General features: G+C 43.7%; 1 protein-coding gene across 6 annotated transcripts in view; it reads left to right on the forward strand.

Annotated features, from left to right (window-relative positions):
* PTK2 (protein tyrosine kinase 2) overlaps nt 1–26,398 on the forward strand; it is a 336,960-nt gene that overhangs the window by 245,118 nt on the left and 65,444 nt on the right. For all 6 annotated transcript variants that reach the window (XM_059723705.1, XM_059723704.1, XM_059723702.1 and 3 more), the window contains 2 exons: nt 3,128–3,180; nt 24,075–24,131. In XM_059723705.1, the coding sequence (XP_059579688.1) occupies nt 3,128–3,180; nt 24,075–24,131 (110 nt within the window). The remainder of the gene's footprint in view (nt 1–3,127; nt 3,181–24,074; nt 24,132–26,398) is intronic.

Below are 26,398 nucleotides of genomic sequence, written 5' to 3' on the forward strand. Positions count from 1 at the left end.
CACTAACTAGTTCCTGACCTTTGGATTCTTCTGTTTCACTCTTCTGAAATGGCCAGCTCCGTCAGGTCCTCTTGATTAGCTGGTCTATAATATAGGCCTCTACAAGGACCTTTAGCACTGTTCTTTTCCCATTTATCTCCAAACAGATTTTAATTTGTCTGTCTCTCACCTCCATATCAGTTTTGGAACAACACATCACACATTCTTGCTATGTAGTGCAACACATCCTTTCTTTTTTTTCTCCTTCGCTATGCTTTCTGAACAAGCTGCATTCTTCAATACTGATATGCCAGTCCTACAGTTTATATCATCAGGTCTCCTTGATGCCAATTAAGTCATAGTTTCTTTTGTGTGCTAAGATTTCCAATTCTTCTTGTTCATTCCGCCAATACTCCTTAGCATTAACATCTAGACATTTAAGGTATTTGATAAGTTGTCCCTCTGTTTTCCTTCTTTCTCTCTTATAACCCTCTTGCAATTTCCCATATTCTCCCTCTCTAATTTAAAACCCCTCCTTACTTGCTGGATAAATTTATGTCCTAGGATAAAGGGGGCTCTTCCCAATTCTTCATCAATGAACTTCATCTCTGCCTACAAGTCTCCTTCACGTAATACCATTCCATGGTCAAGGAAGCCAAACCACCCCCTATATTGCTATGCACTCATTTCCAGGAGGAGGCTGTCCCATCATGACCCTTCACCCTTAATTTGAAGGATCAGCCAAGGCATGATCCTAGGCCTCTGACTCTTTCACCTTTCCAGACCCTTGTTGTCACTTCTGATCTGCTGAGAGTTAATATCATTAGCAATACAGAATAGTGGTCAGAAGGCTAGATGAGCCTCAGTGGCCCATCCGTAATGTAGATCTGGGTTCCAGGCTTGCAGCATCTCTCTCAAGATATGCCAGATTGGAGGCATTCAGTTGCTGTCCTATTCCCTCAAAAAGAAATCTTCAGCAACAACTATGCTACATCTCTGTGTCTTGGGCCATGAGCCTCCCAGTCCTTGGGACATGACTTCTATTCCACAGCACTGGGGTGAAAGAAAGGTCCGTTAATAGGCAAGGAACATGGTAGATTGGGTTGTGGCCTCTGAATCAGAAGTTCCTAAATCTCGGAAGGGTGGAAGTTCCAGTGGGAGAGGAGTAGGGGGGTAGAAGTGGATATGCTCTCTTCACCTTCCCCCCTCAGCATCCACACTCTGGGCAAGATACTGGGCTAGATGGACCCAGTAAACAGCATTTCTTACAGTTCTCCCGTCTCTTTTGGTTTCAGGTCAACATAATGACTCTTGACATTGGCGGATAAAGGGGGCTTGGGTGGGAGATGGAACACCGTTTGCTAGCCCAGGTGTCAAGCAGCCAGTTTCCTCTCTTCAGGGCAACTGATACTTATTTCTTCCGAGGTGTTGCTGCAGTCCTTCTCTAGCTAGGTAGTTTCCTTCTGATTCAGAAAAGCAGGGGTGGCCAACCTACAGCACAAATGCCATAAGTGGCAAAGGCAGCCTCTAAGTGTGGCACATGACACATAGAGGACAGACAGCATAGTAGTAGGAAGGGCAGGGAGCAGAAACCAGAGCATCAGGTAAGGCAGGAATAGTAGATCAGACAGGGATTGGAGTGGCACTTGGGTGGGGTGCAGGGCTAATTTGCAGCATGCCTGTCCAAAAGATTGGCCCCAATTACAAGAAAGCAACAAGATGACAAGGAGGGGCAGGAATGCAAGGATGAGGGTAAAATCAACAAGACTGGGTGCATCTACATGAGCAAGGCGATGAAATAAACTCTGGCAGTCACCTGTTCCCAGGTGCACATGTGCCTGGGACCACAGCACTTTGAGCCAGGGTGAGGCAGCCCCAGATCGGCAGGGAGCCCAGGGATCAGCCCTGGGCTGCGAGGGGTGGCATCGGGCAGTACAGAGATTGCCTGGGGCGCGAGGGTGCTAAAGTATGGGGCTAATCTGTGTGTCAGGCAGCCCCCACACTTTAGCACCGTTGTGCCCTAGCCAGGCTCTGTCACAATCTACACATGCATTTCGGCACACACAATTATTCCACCGTAGGATAGTACTGTCCATGACGGCAGAATTAATTAATTTACTGCGCCTTAATACCGGTGCACGTGTAGACAATGACGCTTTACTGCCGAGCTAATTAGTCAGCTTGACAGTAAAGAGCACATATAGATGCACCCACTGTGTAGTTACTATTCATTGTAATTAGTCTGTTAACTACTCGGGCAAAATAATGCTTTTCAGCCTAAACGGATAGTGTGTATAAATAAAACAATTTCAAAAGGCACTTGTTTTATTTGAACAGTTTTTCAGCTGTTAAAATTGTTGTGGTCATGCATCCGGAAAGGCTTCCTTTTGGGAGATTGTATTTCATACTGTTTAAATGAAAAGTCCACAATTCTTTTGCTTTCTCTTCATTTTTAAAGAGAAGATATAATTATTTACTGAAATAGCTTATTTGAATGTGTCTGTCCATCAGATAAATGCAGCTTTAATTGGCCACATTTATTTAACTGACTTAGTAAATCGAATGAAAAGTACTCAGAGGTACATAGTTAAATCACATTTTAGACAGAAACCAAATTCACTCAGCCACAAAGAAATATATAACAAATTGCAGAATAAACCAGCATATCACTCTGTTTTAAGTACGCTGCTTACAGTAATTGCTTTGTCTTTCTGATGCAAACTGTGTAGCAGAAAAGGACACTTATGGCAGAAGTTGCCAAATAAGTTATTTGGTTAAGTCTTAAACTAATGGTTTAAGCTCTCAATCTTTAATGCAAGTGGATGTACAATTTAGATTGAATAAGTAAACTGATCATTCAAAGTTTATTAATAGAACCTGTTTGCTAATTGTAAAATTAAACTTTTTTCTGACCTTTGCTTATGTCATAATGAACTTCTTGTAAAAAGAGCTTCTTAAAGCACATGCTCTTGTTCCCCCAGGTAGACTTAGAATGGTAGATTCCTCTTCTAGTTTTCTCCCCCTGAAAATGTCACTGTAGAAAATGGATTGGTCCTGCTAATTACAGTAGGTGCCCGTTAGAATGAGTTCAGTCCGTGCGCGCGTGAAGAATGTACAGCATTCATCGCTTCAAACCTCTGTTTTACAGGCTGGCCAACAATGAGAAGCAAGGAGTGCGGTCACACACCGTCTCTGTGTCAGGTACGTGCCATGAGAAAAATACATTTGCTTCTAAGGATAGTAAGTAGCTGGGCAGTTTCTTCCACTTAGACTGTAGCACACTCCTTACTCTGCTCCTTGGTGATTTTCCAAAGAACGTAGCTGTGTTTCCTTCGTAATGGCATTTCAGGAGAACGACAGAAAAGGTTTCTTAGCTGTCCTCCTGCATATCGTTGCTGATGAGACTGACCAGGCTGTAGCAATACCCTTGTCTTAAACCATGACATATGAAGTCAGAAAGCTTGAAATTAAGGCTAATTAAGTGTTTCTGCTAAACTTTGCAGTAGCTTACAAAGATGCTAGACTATATTGGTCCTTAATTAACTATATGATTTACAGATTACCACAAAAGTTAAAGTACACAAGAGCTGTACTAAAAGGGAAAATAGTATAAAAACTTGTCATCATTTTTTCCTTCCTTTCCTTTCCTTGACTTGTTTTGGTTCTTCTTGCTGTTTAGCACAAAGAACTACTATTTATATTTTAGCTTTTGAAAAGTCAATGAAGCTAGTGTAAACTTTTCTAAGGGGGGCATGTGAGGTAATGCACATGAATGTGTTTTAATTATTTCACAGTAATACAAAAAAGCTTCTCATTTCCTCCAGTATGTCCCATTCTCACAGTTTGGATGGAGTTGCACTTGTACTAAGTTTCTGTTGGACAGTAGACGTTTTTCTCAGAACAGAATGTGATCGAAGCCCAGGGATACCTTGTTTTGATGTGCAGAGATTTATGTGTGCGTTTCCTAGCAGTATTTATGTACCTGTCTGTAAAGAAGCCTTTCAGCAGAAATGCACTTGAATATTATGACACCAGACTGCAGATTTGTATCGTTTGTGTAGACACAGAGATTAGACACCGATTTTGTGGCCCAAATAGATCTTTAAATAGAAACGGAGTTGAAGTCTTCACGATAAAGAGGCTTACAACTTCACTGTAATGTATTTTAAATTTGACAGGGCACTGGCTCTCGCCAGGACAAGCTGTGTAACTCAAAGCTCTCTTAATTGATACTCAATCACGATATGCAAAAGGAGAAGAAAAGCCACACTGCCACTTGTCTGTTGTCTCTCATTCCTTTCACCATTTTTTTAGAAGGGTATATAACCTCCACTCCTGTTGAGCTTCCTTCTTCAGGGTGAAATGTGTCCCTTCCTGCCTAAAGCTCAGTAGACACTTTGTATAGTAATCATGGGAAAGGACCTTGAATTCATAGGCATATCAAACTGCAGGGCTCAGGCAACGCCTCACCAGAACTGATACCATAGCCCATGAGCTTGAATAAGCAGCTGTTGTCTCTTCTGTACCACCGAGTAGAGCTTGGGGCACTAGATCCATGTAATCCACATTAGCTGGGATCCTTGTGTCCTTCACAACCTAGCTACACAACTCCCTTCAGCTCTGAAGGAATCAGAGGCGCCTGGTATGATTGTACCACCATCACCTCTCAGTACAGCCTCATCAAAGTAATAGTGTGATAGATCCTTGGCATTGCTGGATATTTCGCTCAATTCTCACTGGTTTTTATAAAAATGTGAAACAAATACTTATCTGATAGCTATTGAAATAATACACACATCTAAAATGTAGTAAGCTTACCTACTTTGGGATCTTTGTTGTTGTAAACTTTGTACTTCATAATACCCTCTGTCCTTCTCCATTACACTAATTCAGATACCAGCATCTCAGGGCAGGTTGCCTGCCGCTCCGTATGTAACTTAGTGCAAGTGTCTTGGGGCAGGTAACACTGTAGTGGTCATGCAAGCTAGCAAATGTCCTCCATGGCAAAAGCCAAGCCAATTCTTTGTCTTTATTTTTTATTTTATTTTATTTTGTTGGTGTTCAAAATCCTCCCCAAGGGAGGCATTGTGCCCAATGCACATTTTTAATTCTGAGTTTTAAAGCACTGGAAACAAGGACACCACAAGGACGTGATTCATGCTATCCCCCTCCTCATCGCGTGGGGTTTACTCTCCTTAAATGGAGGCATGTGAAAGATTATGAAATTCTTTCTGACTTCTCTACCCAAAATAATTTGACATTGTGATACATACACTCCATCAAGCTTGGCACAAACATCCTTGCATTGAATTAGTCATACGCACAGATTGTTTGACATGTAATTATGTGGTAGGTTAAGCATATTTTTTGTCAGGAGAAGCTTTCTTCTAGACTCTCCCGTGGCCCCGAACGTATCGGTTCCCTTCAGATGAAGTAATGTTACATGTAGACGCACAGAAATGGCACTTGTGTTGACATACGTAGCTGATGCACAGCCCAGAACAATGAACGCAACAGATGTGTATAATGTTCAGTTAATACCAGAGTTAGAGATCGGCAGCGGCTGGCAGCTGACAGCATCCAGTGCAAAACCAGCTGTGGATGATGCCATCCTGAGCTGCAGAATAAGGGCTTTTCTCTGATGACATTTAAATGACTTGCAGCCAAAGGTTTCAAATAAGAAAGGCCTTTATAGCCTGCTGACAGCTGTAACCTCTTCCATGCCCTAATAGCTGGGAAGCATAAATTCAGAATTCTGCTGCTTGTTTTCATTGACATTTGCTATTCTTTGTTTAGTGTTTCCCCAGTGTTAAAACCATAGCAGCAAAACTGGAGCCAGAGATGTAACAAGATCAAGCCCTATTAGAATTTGCTAGGCAGCCACATTTGTAGTTTTAACACTCTTAAGTTGAGAAGGGCAGTTGCAAAATTATCTGTCTGACAAACTAAAGAGACATTAGCCATGGCTACAAGCCAAATACTGCCATGATCTGGACTGGCTACATGCACAAGTTCATGCACTTATCTGAAGCCTGTGGGTATACAAAGTTGGCCTGTTTCTGCAAGATTTCTGGCTTTTTACATTAAATAGCTGGCATTTCCTGTAGTTCTGACCCAGTGAAAATAAGATCCATGGTATTTTGACATCCCAGCATGTACCAGGATGCAGCTTGCATGAAGATAAAAAATGACCATGTGGAAAGTTACCTGACATTTTTTTTTATTTTTTTTTTGTGCCTTAAACAAGGTTCACTCAGACATAAATGTGGGCCCAGTCTGGTTCCAAAATCCCATAGTTGACAGCAACATGACCCAGGTGATATGTATTGAACAAGGAATCGAGAAAAGTCAAATCCTGTTCCTGACGGTATCATTGCTCTGCATTGTGACCATAGACATGTCACTTCCTTTTGCATGCCATGACTGTTTAAACTGCATACTCTGTACTACCAGCACTCTTTCATTGTGTTTTTTTCATAGTGCCTAGCAAGTGAATACAGATCCTTTCCCTTCACAACACATTATAGATTCATAGATTCATAGATGTTAGGGTCGGAAGGAACCTCAATAGATCATCAAGTCCGACCCCCTGCATAAGCAGGAAAGAGTGCTGGGTCTAGATGACCCCAGCTAGATGCATATCTAACCTCCTCTTGAAGACCCCCAGGGTCGGGGAGAGCACTACCTCCCTTGGGAGCCCATTCCAGACCTTGGCCACTCGAACTGTGAAGAAGTTCTTCCTTATGTCCAGTCTAAATCTGCTCTCTACTAGCTTGTGGCCATTGTTTCTTGTAACCCCCGGGGGCGCCTTGGTGAATAAATCCTCACCAATTCCCTTCTGTGCCCCCGTGATGAACTTATAGGCAGCCACAAGGTCGCCTCTCAACCTTCTCTTGCGGAGGCTGAAAAGGTCCAGTTTCTCTAGTCTCTCCTCGTAGGGCTTGGTCTGCAGGCCCTTGACCATACGAGTTGCCCTTCGCTGTACCCTCTCCAGGTTATCCGCATCCTTCTTGAAGTGTGGCGCCCAGAATTGCACGCAGTACTCCAACTGCGGTCTGACCAACACCCTATAGAGGGGAAGTATCACCTCCCTGGACCTATTTGTCATGCATCTGCTGATGCACGATAAAGTGCCATTGGCTTTCCTGATGGCTTCGTCACACTGCCGGCTCATGTTCAACTTGGAGTCCACTAGGACTCCACGATCCCTTTCCACTTCCGTGCCACCCAGCAGGTCATTCCCTAGGCTGTAGGTGTGCTGGACATTTTTCCTCCCTAGGTGCAGCACTTTGCATTTCTCCTTGTTGAACTGCATCCTGTTGTTTTCTGCCCACTTGTCCAGCCTATCCAGGTCTGCCTGCACCTGTTCCCTGCCCTCCGGCGTGTCCACTTCTCCCCATAGCTTTGTGTCATCTGCAAACTTGGACAGAGTACATTTCACTCCCACGTCCAAGTCGCTGATGAAGACATTAAAGAGTATCGGTCCAAGGACCAAACCCTGCGGGACCCCACTGCCCACACCCTTCCAGGTCGAGACCGACCCATCTACCACGACTCTTTGGGTGCGACCCTCTAGCCAATTCGCCACCCACCGGACTGTGCAGTCATCCACATCACAGTCTCTTAACTTGTTCACCAGTATGGGGTGGGATACCGTATCGAAGGCCTTCCTGAAGTCTAAGTATATGACATCCACCCCTCCTCCTGTGTCCAGGCGTTTCGTAACCTGGTCATAGAAAGAGACTAGATTGGTCAGGCACGATCTGCCCGCCGCAAACCCATGCTGGTTTCCCCTCAGCATAATTTGTCCTGCCGGGCTCTCACAAATGTGAGCCTTGATAATTTTTTCAAAGACTTTACCAAGGATGGAGGTGAGACTGACTGGCCTATAGTTGCCCGGGTCCTCCTTCCTCCCCTTTTTGAAAATGGGGACCACGTTAGCCCTTTTCCAGTCCTCCAGGACTTGGCCCGTGCGCCACGAGCATTCGAATATTCCCGCCAGTGGCTCTGCAATGACGTCGGCCAGTGCCTTCAGCACCCTCGGATGGAGCCCATCCGGGCCTGCCGACTTAAAGGCATCCAGTTCTTCCAAGTGACTCTGCACCACCTCAGGGTCTACGCATGGAAGTCTGGCGCCTTGCTGCTGCCTCTCTACACCCCCAGTGAGAGACTTGTCGTGCCCCTCGCTTAGGAACACTGAGGCAAAGAACTCATTGAGGAGTTCAGCCTTGTCCCCCCGTCCGTCACCAATTGTTTCTGCCCATTTAGCAGGGGTCCTATTCCTCCCTGGGCCTTCCTTTTACTCCCAATATATCTAAAAAACAATTTCTTGTTGTCCTTTACTTGGGTTGCCATCCTCAGCTCCATGGTAGCTTTGGCCCGCCTAACTGCCTCCCTACAAGCACGAGCAGAGGAGGTATATTCATCTTTAGTGATCTCACCCTGTTTCCACTTTTTATGTGCTCCCCTTTTGGCTCTTAGGCTGCCTTGGATTTCTCTGGTCATTTACTGGAAGTAGCTGTATTATACCTAACTTCCAGTTGTATTTCAGATTGGTTGTGCAGAACTGCTGTTTTGGTTTTGGTCTCTATGGAGTCACAGAAGTGATGAATTTTGTACAATAATCCCAACTTTTATCCCCTTGTTTTTTATGTTAAAACAGCAGTGCAGGGCTCCCCCTGGCTCTGGAAATTTGGCAGTGGCTGAGAAGTGGCACCACTCCCCTGCTAAGAAATTTCCAGACCCCTGGGGAGCCCTGAGCCCTATGTGCTAGATCAGGTGCCTGATCCCACTGCTCAGGGCTGGGGGCCCAATCCTGGTGCATGGGGGCAGGAGTGAGTGGCGCAAGAGAATGGGGACTAAATCCCAGCACACAGGACAGGGAGGGGGTCGTGCCAGGGCCCAGTTCTTGCGCATGGGGCCAATTGGGCCTGCAGCCTGGCTCTGGGCCACTCATCCGGCCTATGGGGCCAAAAGATTGAGCACCACTACTTTAAAAAAATCCTTTCCAGATAATATCTCCCATATAGATTCTCCTTGATGCACCATTAGCACTCTGCTGCTATATGTCTGGTATCAAGATAGGTAAATATTGCTAACTGAAGAGTAGTAATACATGAGTTTGCTAACATTGTGTTGAATATTGTAGGCTATTTTGCTTGAAGTCTTTAATTTTTATTCAGATGGTCTGGTCTAGTCTAGAGGAATTTTTCTTGGCCAGCAATTTGCTTTGGAACAGCAAACATTAGCTTTAAAAAGTAAACTTCAAAGTGGTGCATGCTACCTCCAAAAAAAATAATTTATCCAGTCAATTATACTTTACGCAAGCCCCACCACATAAATGAAATTAATAGAGCTTCATCTTGCCTGTTCCCTCTAATTTAGAGCCTCTATATTTACCCTTTATAGGAGTATGTTTAGGGGAAATAAATTCCATGCATTATATCCTCTGGGCCAAGATCTGGTCAGCTTTCAGAGATCGTTCCTAGTAAAAGAATCTATGGCCAGAAGGACTCCTAATCCAGACTGTTTACAGACACGGTGTAGGGGGACTGAAGCATGGCCATATTAATAAAAAATAGATCTGTTTTTGGAGTTCCCCTTAGTGGGGATTTCAGTAGCTTAATCAGAGGCAAATCTGTTGTTAGTTATTATCCAGACTTCACTACTGATGTACAGGTTTTTAAAAAAAAATGCTTTCTTTTTGTTTTAGTTTTATACATATAGATAAATAAACTCATATAGATACATGTATACCTGTATGAAAAGGATGCTGGTACGTGAATAGTTACTGTAGTGGTGTAGTTTATAGTTAACAATATTATCTATATCCAAAAAGAAAATATATACATGATGGATGTATGGCTTTGCCTACTTTTAAAGATGTACAGTAAATGTATTCAGATCTACTGCAATATCCTTCAAGTAGAATCATAGAAAATTCAGGCTGGAAGAGACCTCAGGAGGTCACATCTAGTCCAACCCCCTGCTCAAAGCAAGACCAGCCCCAACTACATCATCCCAGCCAGGGCTTTGTCTATTGGGGTCTTAAAAACCTCCAAGGATGGAGATTCCACCACCTCTCCAGATAGCCTATTCCAGTGCTTTACTACCCTCCTAGTGAGAGTTTTTCCTAATATCTAACCTAAACTACCCTGGCTGCACATCGAGACCATTGCTTCTTGTTCTGTCATCTACCACCACTGAAAACACTCCAGCTCCATCTTCTTTGTTAACCACCTGTCAGGTAAGTTGAAGGCTGTTATTAAATCCCCTCTCAAGTCTTCTCTTCTCCAAATTAAATCAGCCCAGTTCCTTCAGCCTCTCTCACAAGTCAGGTGCCCCAGCCCTCTAACCAGTTTCATTGCCCTCCACTGCACTCGGTCTCCAATTTGTCCACATTTCTGTAGTGGGGGGCCCAGAAGTGAACACACGACTCCAGATGTGGCCTCACAAGTGTTGAATAGAGGGGAAGAATCACTGCCCTCGATCTGCTGACAACACTCCTACCGATGTAGCCCAGTGTGCTGTTAGCCTTCTTTGCAACAAGAGCACACTGCTGGCTCATGTTCAGCTTATTCTCCCGTCACCCCCAGGGCCTTTTCTGCAGAGCTGCTGCCCAGCCAGTCACTCCCAGCCTGTCCCTGTGCATGGGCTTGCTCCGTACTAAGCGCAGGACTTTGCATTTGTCCTTGTTGAACCTCATGAAATTTCTTTTGGTCCAGTCCTCCAATTTGTCTAGGTCACTCTGAATCCGAGCCCTACCCTGCAGCGTATCTGCTACTCCTCCGAGCTTGGTATCATCTGCAGACTTGCTGACAGTGCACTTGAACCCATCTTCTAGATTGATGACATTTTTGCAACCCTCATCCCCATCAGCTAGGCAAATGTGCCCACTACCAACTTGTCCCAAAACTCAGGACTTACAGAATCCAAAGCCGCTCTGCCCAAGCACTTACAAGGCCTCCCCAAAAGAGGAATCTGCTTTCTTTGAAAAATAAATGTAGTCTATAGAAATTGAAGGCACTCAGCATTATGCTGCATTGATCTTTTGATTAACTTTTCAGTTTTTACTATAGAATTAGTTACATTTGTAGTAGCAGCATCTTAGTCACTCAAAGCTTACAGTGCCTCACTGCAGTATCACCGTCATGTGCCAATTATGAGGACGTATCCTCTGCAAAAGAAAATAATTACAGCTTCATTGAAGCCATTTGAAAAAAATTATTCAGGAAGAAGGTTTATTCTTCATAAGGAGGTTGCTTATTTCATTTAATAATCTTAGCATTGCAGTGAAGCAAATAGGATTTAATTTGCCTGAAAGAGGAAAAACTTGGTATTTTCAGTTGTGTGCCCTAGTGAAGCAGAGTATGGATTCAGTGCTGAAACACGGGTAACAGCAAAAGACACCGCAAGCTGGGTTAATTTCAGTATCGGAACAGCTAAAATAAAATGCTGTTTTTCATAACTCAGGCTGATTTGGCATGCAGAATTGCACGTGTATGCTTGTGGACAGCAAGTGCTAATCACAAGCAATGCTAAGAGCACAGGATGAAGGTCCAATAAGATTTAATGGGAATTTCACTTCTTATGCAAAGCACAGTGCATACGCTGTTTTGTGACCCCCTGTTCAAAAATGAAAGTCTGCCTTGTACTCCAGTCTGAAGAGTTTCTTGTGTAGGCCTTAGGTTCCCCAGTTCCAGTTTAATAATTCTGTGAGAAAAAGGTGGTTTAAAAGCTTGACTTCCTGATGCATGCATTTTATCAGGTCGCTTCAAAATGAATGTGCTGTTCAGCCACAAAATTATTTCAGAGCAAAATTTTGAAGACTAAGCAGTTGCATTTGCACCTATGTCTGGTAAAGCAGTTAATTTTTGTTATTGCCATTTAAGAATTACCTGGGGATACTCTACTTAATCGTTTAATGAAACAAAACATTTCTGTGACTTAAGAGCCATAATATTTGATTAACATAAATGATATCGACACCACTGCACTAAAGTTGTTAAATTATTTTAGGATTATAAAAGCGTTTATAGGACTGCAACCTTTCTGTATGATCAGGTAACTGTACAGGGCAAAGAGATGGGAAATCTAGAGTTACTTTGATTCTAGCCACATCTCTGGCCTTCAGGAACTCATTAATCTCTGTTCAAGTAGATGATATTTACCTACTGATCTCACCAAGCATTGAGATAATTAATGACTTAAAAAATACCAGTGTGTCACAAATGGGCATGTTATGTTGCTGCTTTGCATTCTGGCCATGCTAAACTGCTTTAGCTTCCTTTCTCAGATACTAAGGCTAGAAGGAAACATAATCACGAACCACTCTGACTTCAGACTTATCACGTGCCATTGATTTTTCACCCATTAATTCTCACAGCAACTCCGTAACTTCTGTATGAGCTACAGCATATCCTTTAACAATGGAGTCAGTCTTAACAGCTTTACTCCTGATCCTAAGATAAACCTAGAAAAGCACCAAAGTTCAAAATGCTAGGAAAACTCATCCCTCCATGTATTGTAGAATATCCAGTAATAGTAGTACCTTGAGCAGTGGGAGATGAGTTAGAAATAGAGTATCAACTGCTATCTGATGCACACATTTTCTTTGGCTTGATGATTTGGCATAACCTTATTTTTTTTCAAGTTGGGCCTGATGCAGTGAATCATGCTGTTTTCTTCCAGCAGGTCAAATTCTTGTCATAGGCACAAGTCATGCTCAACTCAAAAGAATTGCTTGCGTGTCGAAATGGATAGATGGATTTAAGCATTGTGTTGGATTTCCTTCTGTGGCCTTTTGGTGACTCTCCATTTATTTTGTTGTACTGAATGCAAACCCATCCTTTATGCATGTACCTGTACATGCGGATGTGTGTGTACACATGTACATAGAATCCCAACTACCTCTATCCCCCCAATTTTTTCCAAAGTGCCATAAAAGGACTAGCACCAAAAAGTTATAGAAGGAGACATAATACAATCCCTCAATCAGTCAATCTCATATACACAAGTAGTGCCCTTTTGAAAATATAATACAACGTACATCCTGGCATGGTATGTGTATTAGTAGATGCATATACTCTCCCAGTAGAGTTAGTACCGATTAGAAATAAATAAACTTACTTGGAATTAATTAAATGCAGATTATATTAATATTTATAGGCACTTCGAAATGTAGTGTAGTGTACTGACACCACAGGTTTCGGTTGGTATTCTTTATGGATTGTTGTGGCATCAGACTGGACTGTTGTTTTTTTCCAGCTCATGATTTTTTGTTCAGTTTACTGCCCCTGACTAGCAGCAATTTATTTTAAATAATTCCATAATTTTCCATAAACCGCTTCTGTTCAAATTACTGTAGAGCCATATGCACTCTGGGCTAATGCTCTACAGCAAGGGTAGCCAGCCTACGGCAGCATGCCACAGGACGATGTAAATGGAAAGCTCACGTTGAATAGGCAAATGTCTGCAGATCAGGCACTAATTTATTACGTTACAGCTACAACATTTTAAAGCATCTCTTTTCTACGTTGCTATTATATTATTGTAGTGAAGACATAACAGAATTCCATACACACAAATGCTCAAAATAATCCTATAAAAAGGATGAAAATCCCTAAAACTTGGGTTCAGCTTCATCCCCAAAGTTGTCTTTAAGTGCATGTTTAAGAAAGAAACAAAATTGCCTGAGACGCCTATATATAAAAATTCATATTTATATTATCACCCTGTTTCTCTCTGTTCCTCTACAGATGGAAACAGCATATCTTTAAATGGAAACATCAGCATAACCAGAACTATTTATTCCCAAACTGTTTCAAAATGCATATTGTTACATGCGCAGCTATCCAATTCATGGTTGAGGAAATGATTAGAATGTGGAGCTTAAATATTCTAAACATTTTAATTAGATCTTATTGAGAATGAAAGTTATATAAACACATTCTTAGATGGTGGTTTTTGTGGGGAGGTTTTTATTGCTTTTCTCCATCTGGATATTTTGCCAGGAGGATTCAGGCACCAGCGTTCTGAGATTTTGTCGGTCTGCTGTTAATGTCCAGTAGCTTACTGCTTCTCATTAAAAAGATTGCACACATTTGTGCTGCAGTGCCGTGAACCCCCTAGGTGCTTCCAGAAAGCTTCCTTTGTGACTTAAACGATTTCAATCATTTACAAATCCAGGGGACTGGCTTATTGGCATTATTAGCACCAGACACTAAAATTGCCTTGTAGGAGAAGTACACCTGTGTGCGTAAGCAGTTTGCTCCCATATGAAGGCTCTTCATCCTTTCCAGCATTTAGCTCCTCATGTATTCATACAGAGCAGTCACAGTCTCCAGCCATCATTTAGCAAGGTTGGACAGCACATGCACTGACCACAGCCGCATGCTCCAGACCACTCCCAAGCCATCTCCTCTGCCGATCTACCAGCTCATGGTGCTTATTTCCTTCCCGGTGGCCCTTACATCAGGAGGGAGGCCAAATAGACTTGTTCATAGTCTCCTCTCATAAGCTAGCCTTTCCACTCCCCTGATAATTCTAGTAGCGTTTCTCTGTTCCAGTTTTAGCTTTGATTATTGTTTCTTGAAGGTGAGTGTCCAAAATTGAGCCCTGCTGTCCTGAAGGAGTCTCGCCAGGGCCTCATTTAATGGCATTAATAATTCCCTATGCCTGCTGGAAGTACCACACCTAGTGAATAATTCTAGGTTAACACTTGCTAGATTTGTTGCCGCATCATGTTGTTGTCTCATAGTCCTCCTTTGTCTGACGGTTATCCCCAGGTATTTCTCCTCGCCAGCCATTTCTAACTGATGAGCCTTGTGGGCGGGCCAGTAGGAGGTGCTCCTGCATTGAGCCACCCACCTCACTATGCCCGGCCACCTTCTAGGCTCCGAGTGCCTCCCTGGGGGCGCCTTACGTCTGGCCGACCCCCTTCCTGGAGCACACCCACTAGCCTGGGGGTTCCACTGCCACCACCCAGGGCTGCGCTTGATTCTGGCTCTGTGCACCCTGGGAAACAGGCCTAGTAACCCACGAGGGTACTTGATTCACTTCAAGAACTTGGGATGCTTCCCTCAGTCAGAAGCACAAGTAGCGGTCTCCCTTAGTCAGCCAAACCAAGGGGATCCCCAGGCATAATCTAGACCCACTCCCAATAAGTCTCCCACACTAGGTACAAAGGAGAACTTTATTGGTTACAAAGGGTAGGGTTAGAATAGAGTACAGGGTAGAGCAATATCAGAGCAATCCCATTGAGCAAACTCCCCTGGCTGGGTAGCCTTTGATCACACATCTGAGTTACTGCAAGCTATATATCTCATTAGATCTCAGGTAGCTTACTCACAAGTATCATCCAGAGGCAGGTGGAGATTCCCTCTGGAGGCAGGCGGTTCCTTGATCATGAGTTTTGAGAGAGAGAGCAAGTTTCAGATGGTCCAGCTCTTCTCTGTCTCTTGAGTCTTCCTCATGGCTGCTGCCCCCTCCTCCTCCTGGGCAGTCCTTAACTTATATAGCCCTTGTGACCACATTTACCTGGTCCAATGGAGGCCAGCACCTGTTGGCTGTCAGCCAACCAATTTGAAATGCATCACTAGTTGCTGGGCAGACTGGCAGTCCCTAGCTCCCCAGGGAGCAAGCCCCTCACCCAAGTATGTGATACCAGTCACGTAGGCAGAGGGAGCAGGTTTCCCCCCTCCCTCAGGAATGTATCCAGCTCAGGTGACCTAAAGAGATAGATTCATAGGTGTTAGGGTCGGAAGAGACCTCAACAGATCATCGAGTCCGACGCCCTGCATAGGCAGGAAAGAGTGCTGGGTTTAGATAACCCCAGCTAGATGCATATCCAACCTCCTCTTGAAGACCCCCAGGGTAGGGGAGAGCACCACCTCCCTTGGGAGCCCGTTCCAGACCTTGGCCACTCGAACTGTGAAGAAGTTCTTCCTAATGTCCAGTCTAAATCTGCTCTCTGCTAGCTTGTGGCCATTATTTCTTGTAACCCCCGGGGGCGCCTTGGTGAATAAAACCTCACCAATTCCCTTCTGTGCCCCCGTGATAAACTTATAGGCAGCCACAAGGTCGCCTCTCAACCTTCTCTTGCGGAGGCTGAAAAGGTCCAGGTTCTCTAGTCTCTCCTCGTAGGGCTTGGCCTGCAAGCCCTTAACCATACGAGTGGCCCTTCTCTGGACGCAGTACTCCAACTGCAGTCTGACCAGCGCCCGATAGAGGGGAAGTATCACCTCTTTGGATCTATTCGTCATGCATCTACTGATGCACGATAAAGTGCCATTAGATAGGGTAAGGTGTGTATCCTCTGCTGGGCCCATCCTAACCAAATTGTCACAGAGCAGAGTTTTTGGGGAGAAACAGAGGTGGCCTTCTGCCACAAGCCTCATCTAGGGTGACCATCATAGAGGACAGTCCGGTTGTCCTCTGTCCTCTATTGATAAAAAACTGGATGCCTTTATGCTCTCTATTTTAGTCTTGAAGAGAAAAATAGAGGACATTAGTGATGTGAAACCTGACGCCTTTATGTCCTCTATTTTTCTCTTCAAGAGTAAAATAGAGAGCATAAAGGCACCCAGTTTTGTATCGATAGAGGACAGAGGACAACTGGACTGTCCTCTGTGATGGCCACCCTAGCCTCATCCTAGAGCAGAAGTACTTATTAGTCCCTATGTGACCTTGCACTTCGTATTGTTGAATTTCATTCCTTAATTTTACTTCAGGCTTCATAGTCATCCATTTCTTATGTGAGATCCTGATTCTCTTCCATGTTGACAGTGCCTCTCAACATTGTGTCATCAGCAGATTTCATTACCACACTCCAACTTTTTCTGCTAAGAGCTTTAAAAAAACTATTAAATCTGATGAGTTCCAAGGGTGATATCAGTGGGGAACTCCACTAGTAATCTTCTTCCAGTCTGACAGTTTCAAGGTACTTTTGTTTTAGTGAGCTGCTTTGTTCTGTACAGAAAAAGCAGTTAAGTCTGCTTTCACCCTCAGAAGCTTTGCGTGCCCTCAAGTAAAAGGCAAAAGCACGTGATAATGCCAGCTGGAAGTTATGCTGAACACTGGAAATGGTTTCAAGTGGCATTCATTCCAGGGCTGCATTGTGTAAGCTCCTTAACAAAGAAACTTGAAATGACCTTGGAGCAACATCTTCATGCAATCTCTTATTTATTTTTATTCATAGAAGATAGTTGCACCAGTTTTGAACTTGTGATTCTAGCACATAAAAAGAAAATCTGGAATTGCATGAATTTAGATGCAGAAAGTAATAGGCTGAGCTGCTTTCTTTCCAAGTCGCCAGTCTGAATATAGCATTAGCTCATTTGTCATCACAACTGAGAAGTCAAGGGTTGATCAGTTCTTTAATTCCTTGATATTTTGCATTGCATCTGGTACTACATACATGGTCTTCAGTTTCAGTACTGGTCTTCCACTACTGCTATTCCAATACCTTTTCCCTAATCTCTTAAAAAAGGAGGGTACTTTTCCTGGGGCACCTGCTTCTGCTGCTCCAGGACATGCTGCAGATTCAGCATGTGAGGCCAGTCTGTGGGTCCAGTCCAAGCCATGAACCGAAAGCCCAGTTTATCCGGCCCACATGGCCAAATGAATTTGACACCCCTGTATTAGAAGATCGCCAGCTATTTGTATGTGTTTGCGATTACTGTCTTGGGCTGTTATAAAAGATTTATTTTGTTTTATTTATTTTATTTTCAGGGCACAGTGGGAAATCTTTTATCCCCTTGTTTTGGCTCCTAATTAATTAACATCTCAGCAAAGCATAAGCTGTGTATAATTGAGTCACCCTTTAAACTTGTCTGTTTAAAGTTGACAGCTTGTGGCAGAAAATCCACACACATCTGTGTAAAATCATCCAAATCTGCATGAATCCTCCATGACCATTTCAGGCTGGACATAAGGAAGAACTTCTTTACTGCCCAAGCCCGTGAGGCCTGGAACAGACTGCTGCCAGAGGTGGTTCAAGCACCTACTTTGAACTCCTTCAAGAGACATTTGGATGCTTATCTAGCTGGGATCCTATGACCCCCTCCTGACTTCCTGCCCCTGGGGCCAGGGGCTGGACTCAGTGATCTTCCGAGGTCCCTTCCAGCCCTAATGTTTGTAAATCTATGAATCAGTGCCTGATGGTGTGGAGTTTCCCACTTCCTCCCAAGAAAGCACAGATCCCTAATAATTCTGTAGCCACCCCACCCACTTGTATGCTCCCCAGTCCCACAGCACTCCTTCCCCCTGTACCAACTCTGCTTCTTCCTCCTCTAAAGATTTTTTCCCACTATGACCTCCCACTGACAGCTCCAGGAATGATGCTTAACTTCCTTCCACCAGTCATGGGGAGCCAGCTGTAAATGGGATGTCTTGATCTTCTTTCCCACCCCCCCACCCCCCCCCCCAACCCTGTTTCCTTGGAGTTGCTGAGGTGGAGAAGAAGAGAAGGGAAGAAAAGGAGAAGTAGAAAGCAGCCAATTCATTATCAAAAGGACAGGGGAAAGAGAAACAGGGCTCTTGTTGAGCTCTTTCTCCTTTTGCCTCCCAGGTTGTGAAAATGGTACAGGTTCCTTCTTCGTCTTCTGTCTTCCTCAAAATTTCTGTCAAATCCTGAGAAGAGTTGTGATGGCTTGGAGCAGCAAGCTGCTCTTTTGTTGGAGACAGGAGACGGGAGAGGGGAAGGACAGAGGAATAGGAATAAGCGGCTGCCCAAGGTACCACAGTCAGGGAGGTGGCACACACACATGCACGCACACACGGTCTCCCCCCCCCATCCTGCCACTCATGCCATGCAGGAGCCATCGGACAACTGCGGTGCAACTAATCCCAGGGGCTGGGCAACAGAGCCCGCCACCCCCAGCTGTGCCAAGACCTGATTGGAGCCAACCAGCCAGAGCAGTGGGATAAAAAGCCTCCAAGTGATGGGCACTATCAGGAAGCATGATAGACTGGGAGGAGAGCACCAAGGGCTGAGCCGAAGGCAAGGCAATGGTGCCCAGTGAGAAAGCAGTGCAGCTGCGTGGCCCCAGATTGTTCACCAAGGGCTTCACCATCACCAGCCTGATAGTGCTGGAGGCTGAACTGCAGCCCCCACCGCCCCCGCCCCCCCAACCACCACCAGCACTGCCAAGGGTGAAGGCACGGGCGATGCTGGGTGATAGTGCCTTGCCACTGGAGCTGGGCTTTCTGTTAGGCAGCTCTACCTGCAGCCCACCTGCCTGTCCTCCTGCCACCCTGCACTGAGCCCCTGCTGCCCAGCACCAGGCAGCATCTCAGGTGAGCGGGCATGCGCTGTCCTGAACTAGCCCACGGGGTCCCCTGCCACCCACAGCTGCTGGGGCACGTGTGCCCTGCACACACACACCTCCCACACACAGTGCCAGAGACTTGGCGGAGGGGCCAAGTTCACCGGAGTGCCATTTCCCCTAAGGCCATCTCTGGGTAAGGATAGTCATTGGAGGGGGTTTCTCCACGCACCCTAAAAGAATAAGAACACCTGTGTAGTTGGCAGGTCTAATCGCAGAATGAGAGGAAAGCTTCCCTATTTGATCTGATGGGGAAATGCGTTTCAGGGTTGGTTTTAGGTGGGAGAGAGGAGCTGCATGCGTCTGTGTTGTGCTCCTGCAAGATGCGGATACCTTTCCAGAAAAGAACAGCAGCTTCCTTTCATACGTCAGAATTTGCAAGCAGTTAGCCTAGTTATAGAGTTTGATTTCAGTATGCAAAGGAGGTAGGGTTTGGGTTATCCTGAATGAGTAATATTAGTCATTATTTGGCAAATGTTGACTTTAGAATCTATTCCAAGTCACTTTTTGAAATAAAACAAAATGTCAAAATAATTTTATTGCTGAAGTAACATAAAGTTTATAGTTTACAGAAGAATTTAAAACCTCATCTTTTAGATACAGCATTGTAATGTAAACCTTTGCTTTCATAGTCATACTTTGCAGATGTGCTTTCCAGTCTTTCTTTTTTTATTTCCAAATAATTTGTTTCTATTTTTCTCTTTCCTTTTCTTGCCTCTTTGTAAAGGAGTCAATCACTGTCAGCATAAAGTAAAGAAAGCTAGGCGCTTTCTCCCTTTCGTCTTCTGTTCCCATGAGCCTTCGCCTAAGGGTACTGCACTGCTCTTTGTACAGGCTGCCTTATTAACTTAAAAGCTGAATACACTAACTCTTTGACTGTCTATGTACAGTTTTACCCCAGCTTCAGGTAAACAGAGTTCCAAGAATAACAAATTAAATTTCTGCTGCCCCCTCCAATTTAATTTCCAGTGAGATGCCTCATATACTTGCAGGCTGCTGTTTTCATGGGAGAGTTTTCATTATTCGAGGTGTCATACACTGCTATGGCAAACGATTTAGTCATTTTATTTCTTCAACCAGCCAGCCACTGAAGCTCTCCATTTCTTTCTGGCAGTAGTGCACTAGGATTGCATTCTTGGACCCCTGATACAGCATGCGAGTGAATGACGTAGAATGGCAACAGTAAACGTTAGTTAAGATCACATGAATTGGAGTGAACGTAGCAATGCTGGCTGTTGTGTAGTCCAGCTTTGTCTGGATAGTCTTTGGCTTTGGCGGGGTGAGGGAGCTGTAGTGGGAGAACTGGTATAATAAAAGGTGCATTAATTTTTGCAGTACAGAATGTGTTTTGAATTTTAGTTTGATTTTCAATCAATACTTCATGTGCCTCACCTTTTGGTGTGAATATGTGCTATGGTAGAGAGCCGCTACGCTAAATCCAGAATATCAGTGTTAATCTGAACAAGCGCCCAATGGACTTGCCCTGTTTGTTGCTTATATCTTAAATCGCAAATTCATATAACTCTGGTATGCTTAGTTTAGTGAATATATATTTTTCCAGCTCTTTTTGGAGTCTAAGCAACAGTGTAGGAGTACCTTCCATTCAAAAGAGGTAGCACTAACTAATTATCAAGAAGATGTAATTGTACATGCAAAGTTTTAGAGACCAAATCCACAGTTGGTATAAATTAGTATAGCTCATCTATCCCCAAGAGTTCTGTATTGTGGTGGAAGTTTAATTTAAACTAAAATTTAACAGTGCGTAATATAGTGCACTGTACCAACTGGTTTCTTTTCTAACTTTATTTGGTTGAACTTTATGTAACAAAACGGCTACCCTGCATTCTGTCACTAGCTCTGAGCTGATTGTGCCTAAGCCCCTTGGGTTTTAGGTGAAAAGTCTTAAGTTGCACTATTTTTCTGGTTTCTCTTGAGTTAGTGTATATTTATTACTAAGAAAAGTCTTAATATACTTCTGGTTTCTCATGAATTTAATAGTATATTTTCCCTCTCTCTCCCCCACTCTTTTTTTCCTCTCTCCCCCTTCTCCCTCCCCTCTGTTTTTCTCTCTCCTTGCATGCCACCTGGATCTGCAGATGAAATTAGTGGGGACGGTAATGTTTTCTAGTCTGTGTGTTACTAACGTTCAATATGCAGCCTTTGTGTCCATATATCACTAACACACATTTCAGCTGTTAATTTTTATACAGATTATAGAACAAAAAAGAAAAACATGCATTAGAGATTAGCATGTATGGTATGAACATTGTACCTTTTAAAACGACGTGACTGCTATTTTCTGTTAGGTGAACTGAACAAAGAAAAGCTTTTCAAACACTATGCAATGTGTTTGGTAACATTTCAGAAGTCAAGTAGGGAAGGCTAAATTGCATGCGTTTGCAGTGAGACTTCTGGCATTGAAGTGAGATTTTGGGAGGTTTTAAAGTGATCATTCCTTATGATTAAAATAACAGGAATAATCTAGACAAAATTCATTGAAGGGACTTTTCTTCAATAAATGAAGTCAACTGATGGGATGCAAAATGGCAAATGATTCAGCTGTGTGATGCTTGCTCTTCAAAAGCATGGTAATATCCAAGAGGGAACCATTACAATTTTGTGGTCTTATACAATACGTGCCAAAGTATCTCACCGAGTAATTTTTTTTGTTTTAAGCTTAACAATTCTGTTTGAGCTCAAGGATATCTTTTAGATCCTGTCTCAGTGTAAAGACTGCAAAAAGGTCTTGCAGTCTTTGTTTTGGGTCATTTTAAAACTGATGGCCACAACTCCCTCTGGACAAGATTTTAGCAGGAATGTTGCTGCAGATTCCCATTACTCCCAGAAGTGCTGGAGACTTGGATGAGCCTTTTCCTTGATTCTTAGTTTTTTTTCCCTTTAAACATTCGTTAGAGTATGGAGAGGAAAGTGCTTATGTTCCTTAAAGGCTGGAAGCTACTAACGTAGCCGTTGTTCCCTCCTAGATTAGAAAGCAACTATTCTTGAATTTGAAGCCACTTTTCACACTTTATAAAAACCATTCCTTGTTTTAGTATTGTGACAGATTGTATTTTTGACTGTCCACTGAGTTCCAAACCACAGGACTTTAATTCACTTTTAAGATGTTGAAAAACAACAGTAAGCTCAAGTTGCTTGTACGTGCCTTATCTGTTCTCTGGTACCTCCCAAAGTAGTGGCAGATACATCAGCAGCTGGCATGAAATAGAAACACCGTAACGAGTTCAAATTACCTGACTACAATATCACAGGAAAACAGAATGACCTCTCAGTTACATCAGTATCCTTGTAAATTAAATATTTCCTTGCCAATGAATGTTAATTTTTTAGACCAACATTACTCAGACTGAGGCTAGTCTCAGTAGAGAAAAGGAGTGAAGAGTGAAACAAGAAAAAGTGTATAAATTGATCTCCATCTCCTTCTCCTTTTGATGCATGTTTCCAATTTAAACTCAGCAAACTCTTACCATCCATCCCTTGAGTATTCAATACACTATTCTGCTTTGTGAAGTCCTGAGTGGAAATGACCCAGCAAGAAAGAAAAAATTAACAGAATTTCCCTGCCCCCTTCTTCAAAAACACAGTATATTGTCACAGATTAATCCAAAGAACAATGCCTTCCTTTTAAAAAGCTATCATGTAGGAATCCTGAACAACTTGGCAGAGGTTTTTCTGAGATGAATACCTCGTTAGCTACCTAAATCCATGGGTAGGTACCCTGACAAGGTCTGATTTTTTCGAAGTTGCCGAGCAAGCCAGAAATACCCATTTTTATCTGTAGGAATTGTCAAATGCTTTGTACCTTCTGAAAAACAAGTCACTTAGGTGGCCAAGTCCAATTAAACCGTAGTCGTGGACTATGTTTCTAGAAGCATTTATTGTCTGCTTGTTAGACAATCAGTTACTGCTACTGAAAGCTCTTTAGGGAAGAGAAGTTATCTTCCTACATAACGTTTTACCGCCTAGAACATTTGGGGGATGCTGTTAAATAAACGGAGAAAGTAAATAGGTTTTTTTTCTTCCAAACTATAAGCTTTCTGAGATACCAGGTCTTGGTAACACTCTTAGGAAAGAGAGTTATTGAAGTGAATTTTTTATAAACTAAACAAGCTTAGATGAATAGGGCAGATAACAGGTACAAAGAGAGAGTACCAGTTCTAGAAATCTTTACTCTCCAAGAAAACTGGGAAGTGTATACACCTTGCCACCCACAGAAAATCATACACTAAATAGTTGGTGCACATTGTAATGACCTAGGACACAGCTTGTTTTACCTGTGACGCAGCAAATCCTGCAGTGTAAAGGGCTATTTTATTTGCATTTCATTCAAAAAAATAAAAAAAGTTTAACCTTCTGTTGTTTGCAGTTTCTGTCCATTGCTAACAAGGGTTAGGTGTGAAGAATTCATTATTAATAAATCAGAGGATTTTTTTTTTAAAGAAGTCTTCAATGTAAACGAATTGATTTCCATTATAGAGCTAATACTTTTAAAAGTAGATGCTAATTCCCCTTCTACTCCCTGATAGACAAGCCTCTGTACTGTAACATAGGGGACAGTGAGGTCATCTTCATTTCCATGATTCATGCATGAGCAGATTTGAGTCATGTCTTTCTGAAATGAATTTCAGCAGTGGTGAAAACTGGGGGTTTAGGTGCATTTCTGACTGTATTTGTGGGGCTTGGGGATATAATGTGTTTTAAACTTCTTTTAGTATGTCTTTTTCCCAAAACTCTCTGATTCCTTCCTTACAGAAACAGATGACTATGCAGAGATTATAGATGAAGAAGATACTTACACAATGCCCTCAAGTAAGTGTGCTGCTTAACTTCAGAACTTAGACTGCAGAGTTTCTTAGGTTTTACAAACACTGTATCTTGCATTTCAAAGCCCCAAGTAACAGGCTCACAAAAACATTTACTGTACACAATTATACTCTTGTGAATGCTGCGGCGTTTCAAATCCAGTCTCTGAAGCAGACAGTCACATTCTGCTGCATATTTACCATAGTACATTTTGTTGCAGTAGGTTTCCATCTCATGTCCAAGCATAGAATTTAAAGTTGTGAATGAATGTAGTGCTAAGAGGATGAGGTAAATAAAATTTACTTGAGTCAAAAATAATTTGAACAGGCTTCATATACAGGTTTCCCTTGAATTATGTGGGTACTGTATATGCACATTTGCTCTTATGCAGTGACCCTTTTTATACCCAAAATTCATTAAATGCGAGGTGAATTCACTCCTATGTGATCGGCATAGGTGCCCACCTCACCCCCCCGAGTAGGTAAGTCTGTGTGGGGAGGGGAAAGGGCTGTGGGGCCAGGGCCCCACTCACCCCAGCCTCGGCTGCAGTTGCTGTGGGAGTGGTCGACACCAGCTGCCTGCAGCCGCTGGATGCCCCAAATCCTCCAGGGCTCCACTTGTCCCCACTCACCCCAGCTCCTGCTGCAGCAGACCTGGGAGCAGCCAACACCACCTGTCTGCACCGCAGCTTGGCGCAGCTCAGGAACTGGGGTGAATGGGGACAAGCAGAGCCCCGGGGGAGTTGGGGCACAGTGCAACCCAGTGGCTGCAGGCAGCTGGTATCAGCTGCTCCCAGAGCAGCTGCAGCAGGGGCTGGGGTGAGTGGGGAGAAGCAGTGGCCCGGGGCTGCAGCAGGGAGCAAAGCGGAGAGAACTGTAAGTGGGTGTGGGGCATGGATCTTGCTGCTGTGTACACCCTGGGATGGCTGGAAGGCTGCGCTGGGCTCTTCCTGGGGGGTGCATACCCTCAGATCTGAGTGCAGGACGAGAGCAGGCTTCCTGGGCTCTTGGCAGTGGCACTGAAAGGGCAAATTGGGGGGGCTATGGCAAATTTTGGCATGGCAGCAGACCCCCTCCCAGTGCCACCACCTGCCCTGAGCACCAGGAAGAGCCCGGTGCCGCCACCAGCCCCAGCCTGCAGCAGCAGCCTACTCCTGTCCCGCATGCAGATCCAGGGCACACTCCCCCTGGGAAGAACCCAGCACAGCCCCCCCAGCCTGCAGCCCTCCTGGGGTGCACATAGCAGCAAGAGCCTCATTAGGAAGATTCCATGTAGGTGTGTTGCTTAGGCCTCCACACTAACGCATCCTCATACCCCAGCCAGCCCCGTCAGCATCTGTGCATGCATTGCAGTGCATTAAATGCCACCATAGGATAGTACTTGTGTTGGCGAATACTAACCTACAGCAGCATTTTATTAGTTTACTGCAGCCTAATAGAGCCACACGTGTAGATGCCGAGACTTTACTGCAGAGCTAATTAGACAATTCCGTAGTAAATGTCTCATGTAGACACACCCAGCAAGAAGGAATAGATCATGGTGAGGGGACAATACAAGGCTGTCATGAGTCTGCATTTTCAAAGACAAAAAGGCCAAAGCACCAAACCTACATGCAGTCTTACTGTGCTCTCTCTGAATTTAATATGCAATATTAAATTGAAATTTTAGTGTTCACTACTCTTTCAAGAAACTAGTACGCCGCTGTGAAAAATGCAGCTGCAGCTTGTGGTGAACTTCACAATCTAATACTTTACTACTTGCTAACCTAAAATGGTCTCAAGAACTGACTAGGAGCATGAACTGGCAGAAAACTCAAGTTTCAGCTATGTCTGCAGATAAGGAGCATTATTGTGGGAGGTGGGGGACAAATGAAACAGTTAAATGGATAACCATAATCAACTCAAATGCTTAATATTTAAGGTGATGATATACTTAGGTGGCACAGTCCTGTCTTCCCCTCACAGAAGAGAGAAGTTTCCTGACCTCTAAGCTACTGAGAAGGGATTGGTTTCTTGACAAGGAAATTATTTTAATAGCAAAAATATATATTTCATAAAAGTGAAAACACACATTTTGAATAGAATGCAGTAACTTACTGTGTAAATCTGCTTTAAAATAATACTGGGATCAAAGAAAATTGTGAAAAATTGTATGTTTATTTGTCTGTAAAGATGTATCTTATAGGTGAATAATCCTGCAATCCTTACTTGCCTGAGGATTTCAGTGGGATTACTTGCATGCTAAATCCTACTGGTGCTGAGCACTTTGGCTTG

Source organism: Alligator mississippiensis, chromosome 3 (genome assembly GCF_030867095.1).
Source record: "Alligator mississippiensis isolate rAllMis1 chromosome 3, rAllMis1, whole genome shotgun sequence".
NCBI classification, from domain to species: Eukaryota; Metazoa; Chordata; order Crocodylia; family Alligatoridae; genus Alligator; species Alligator mississippiensis.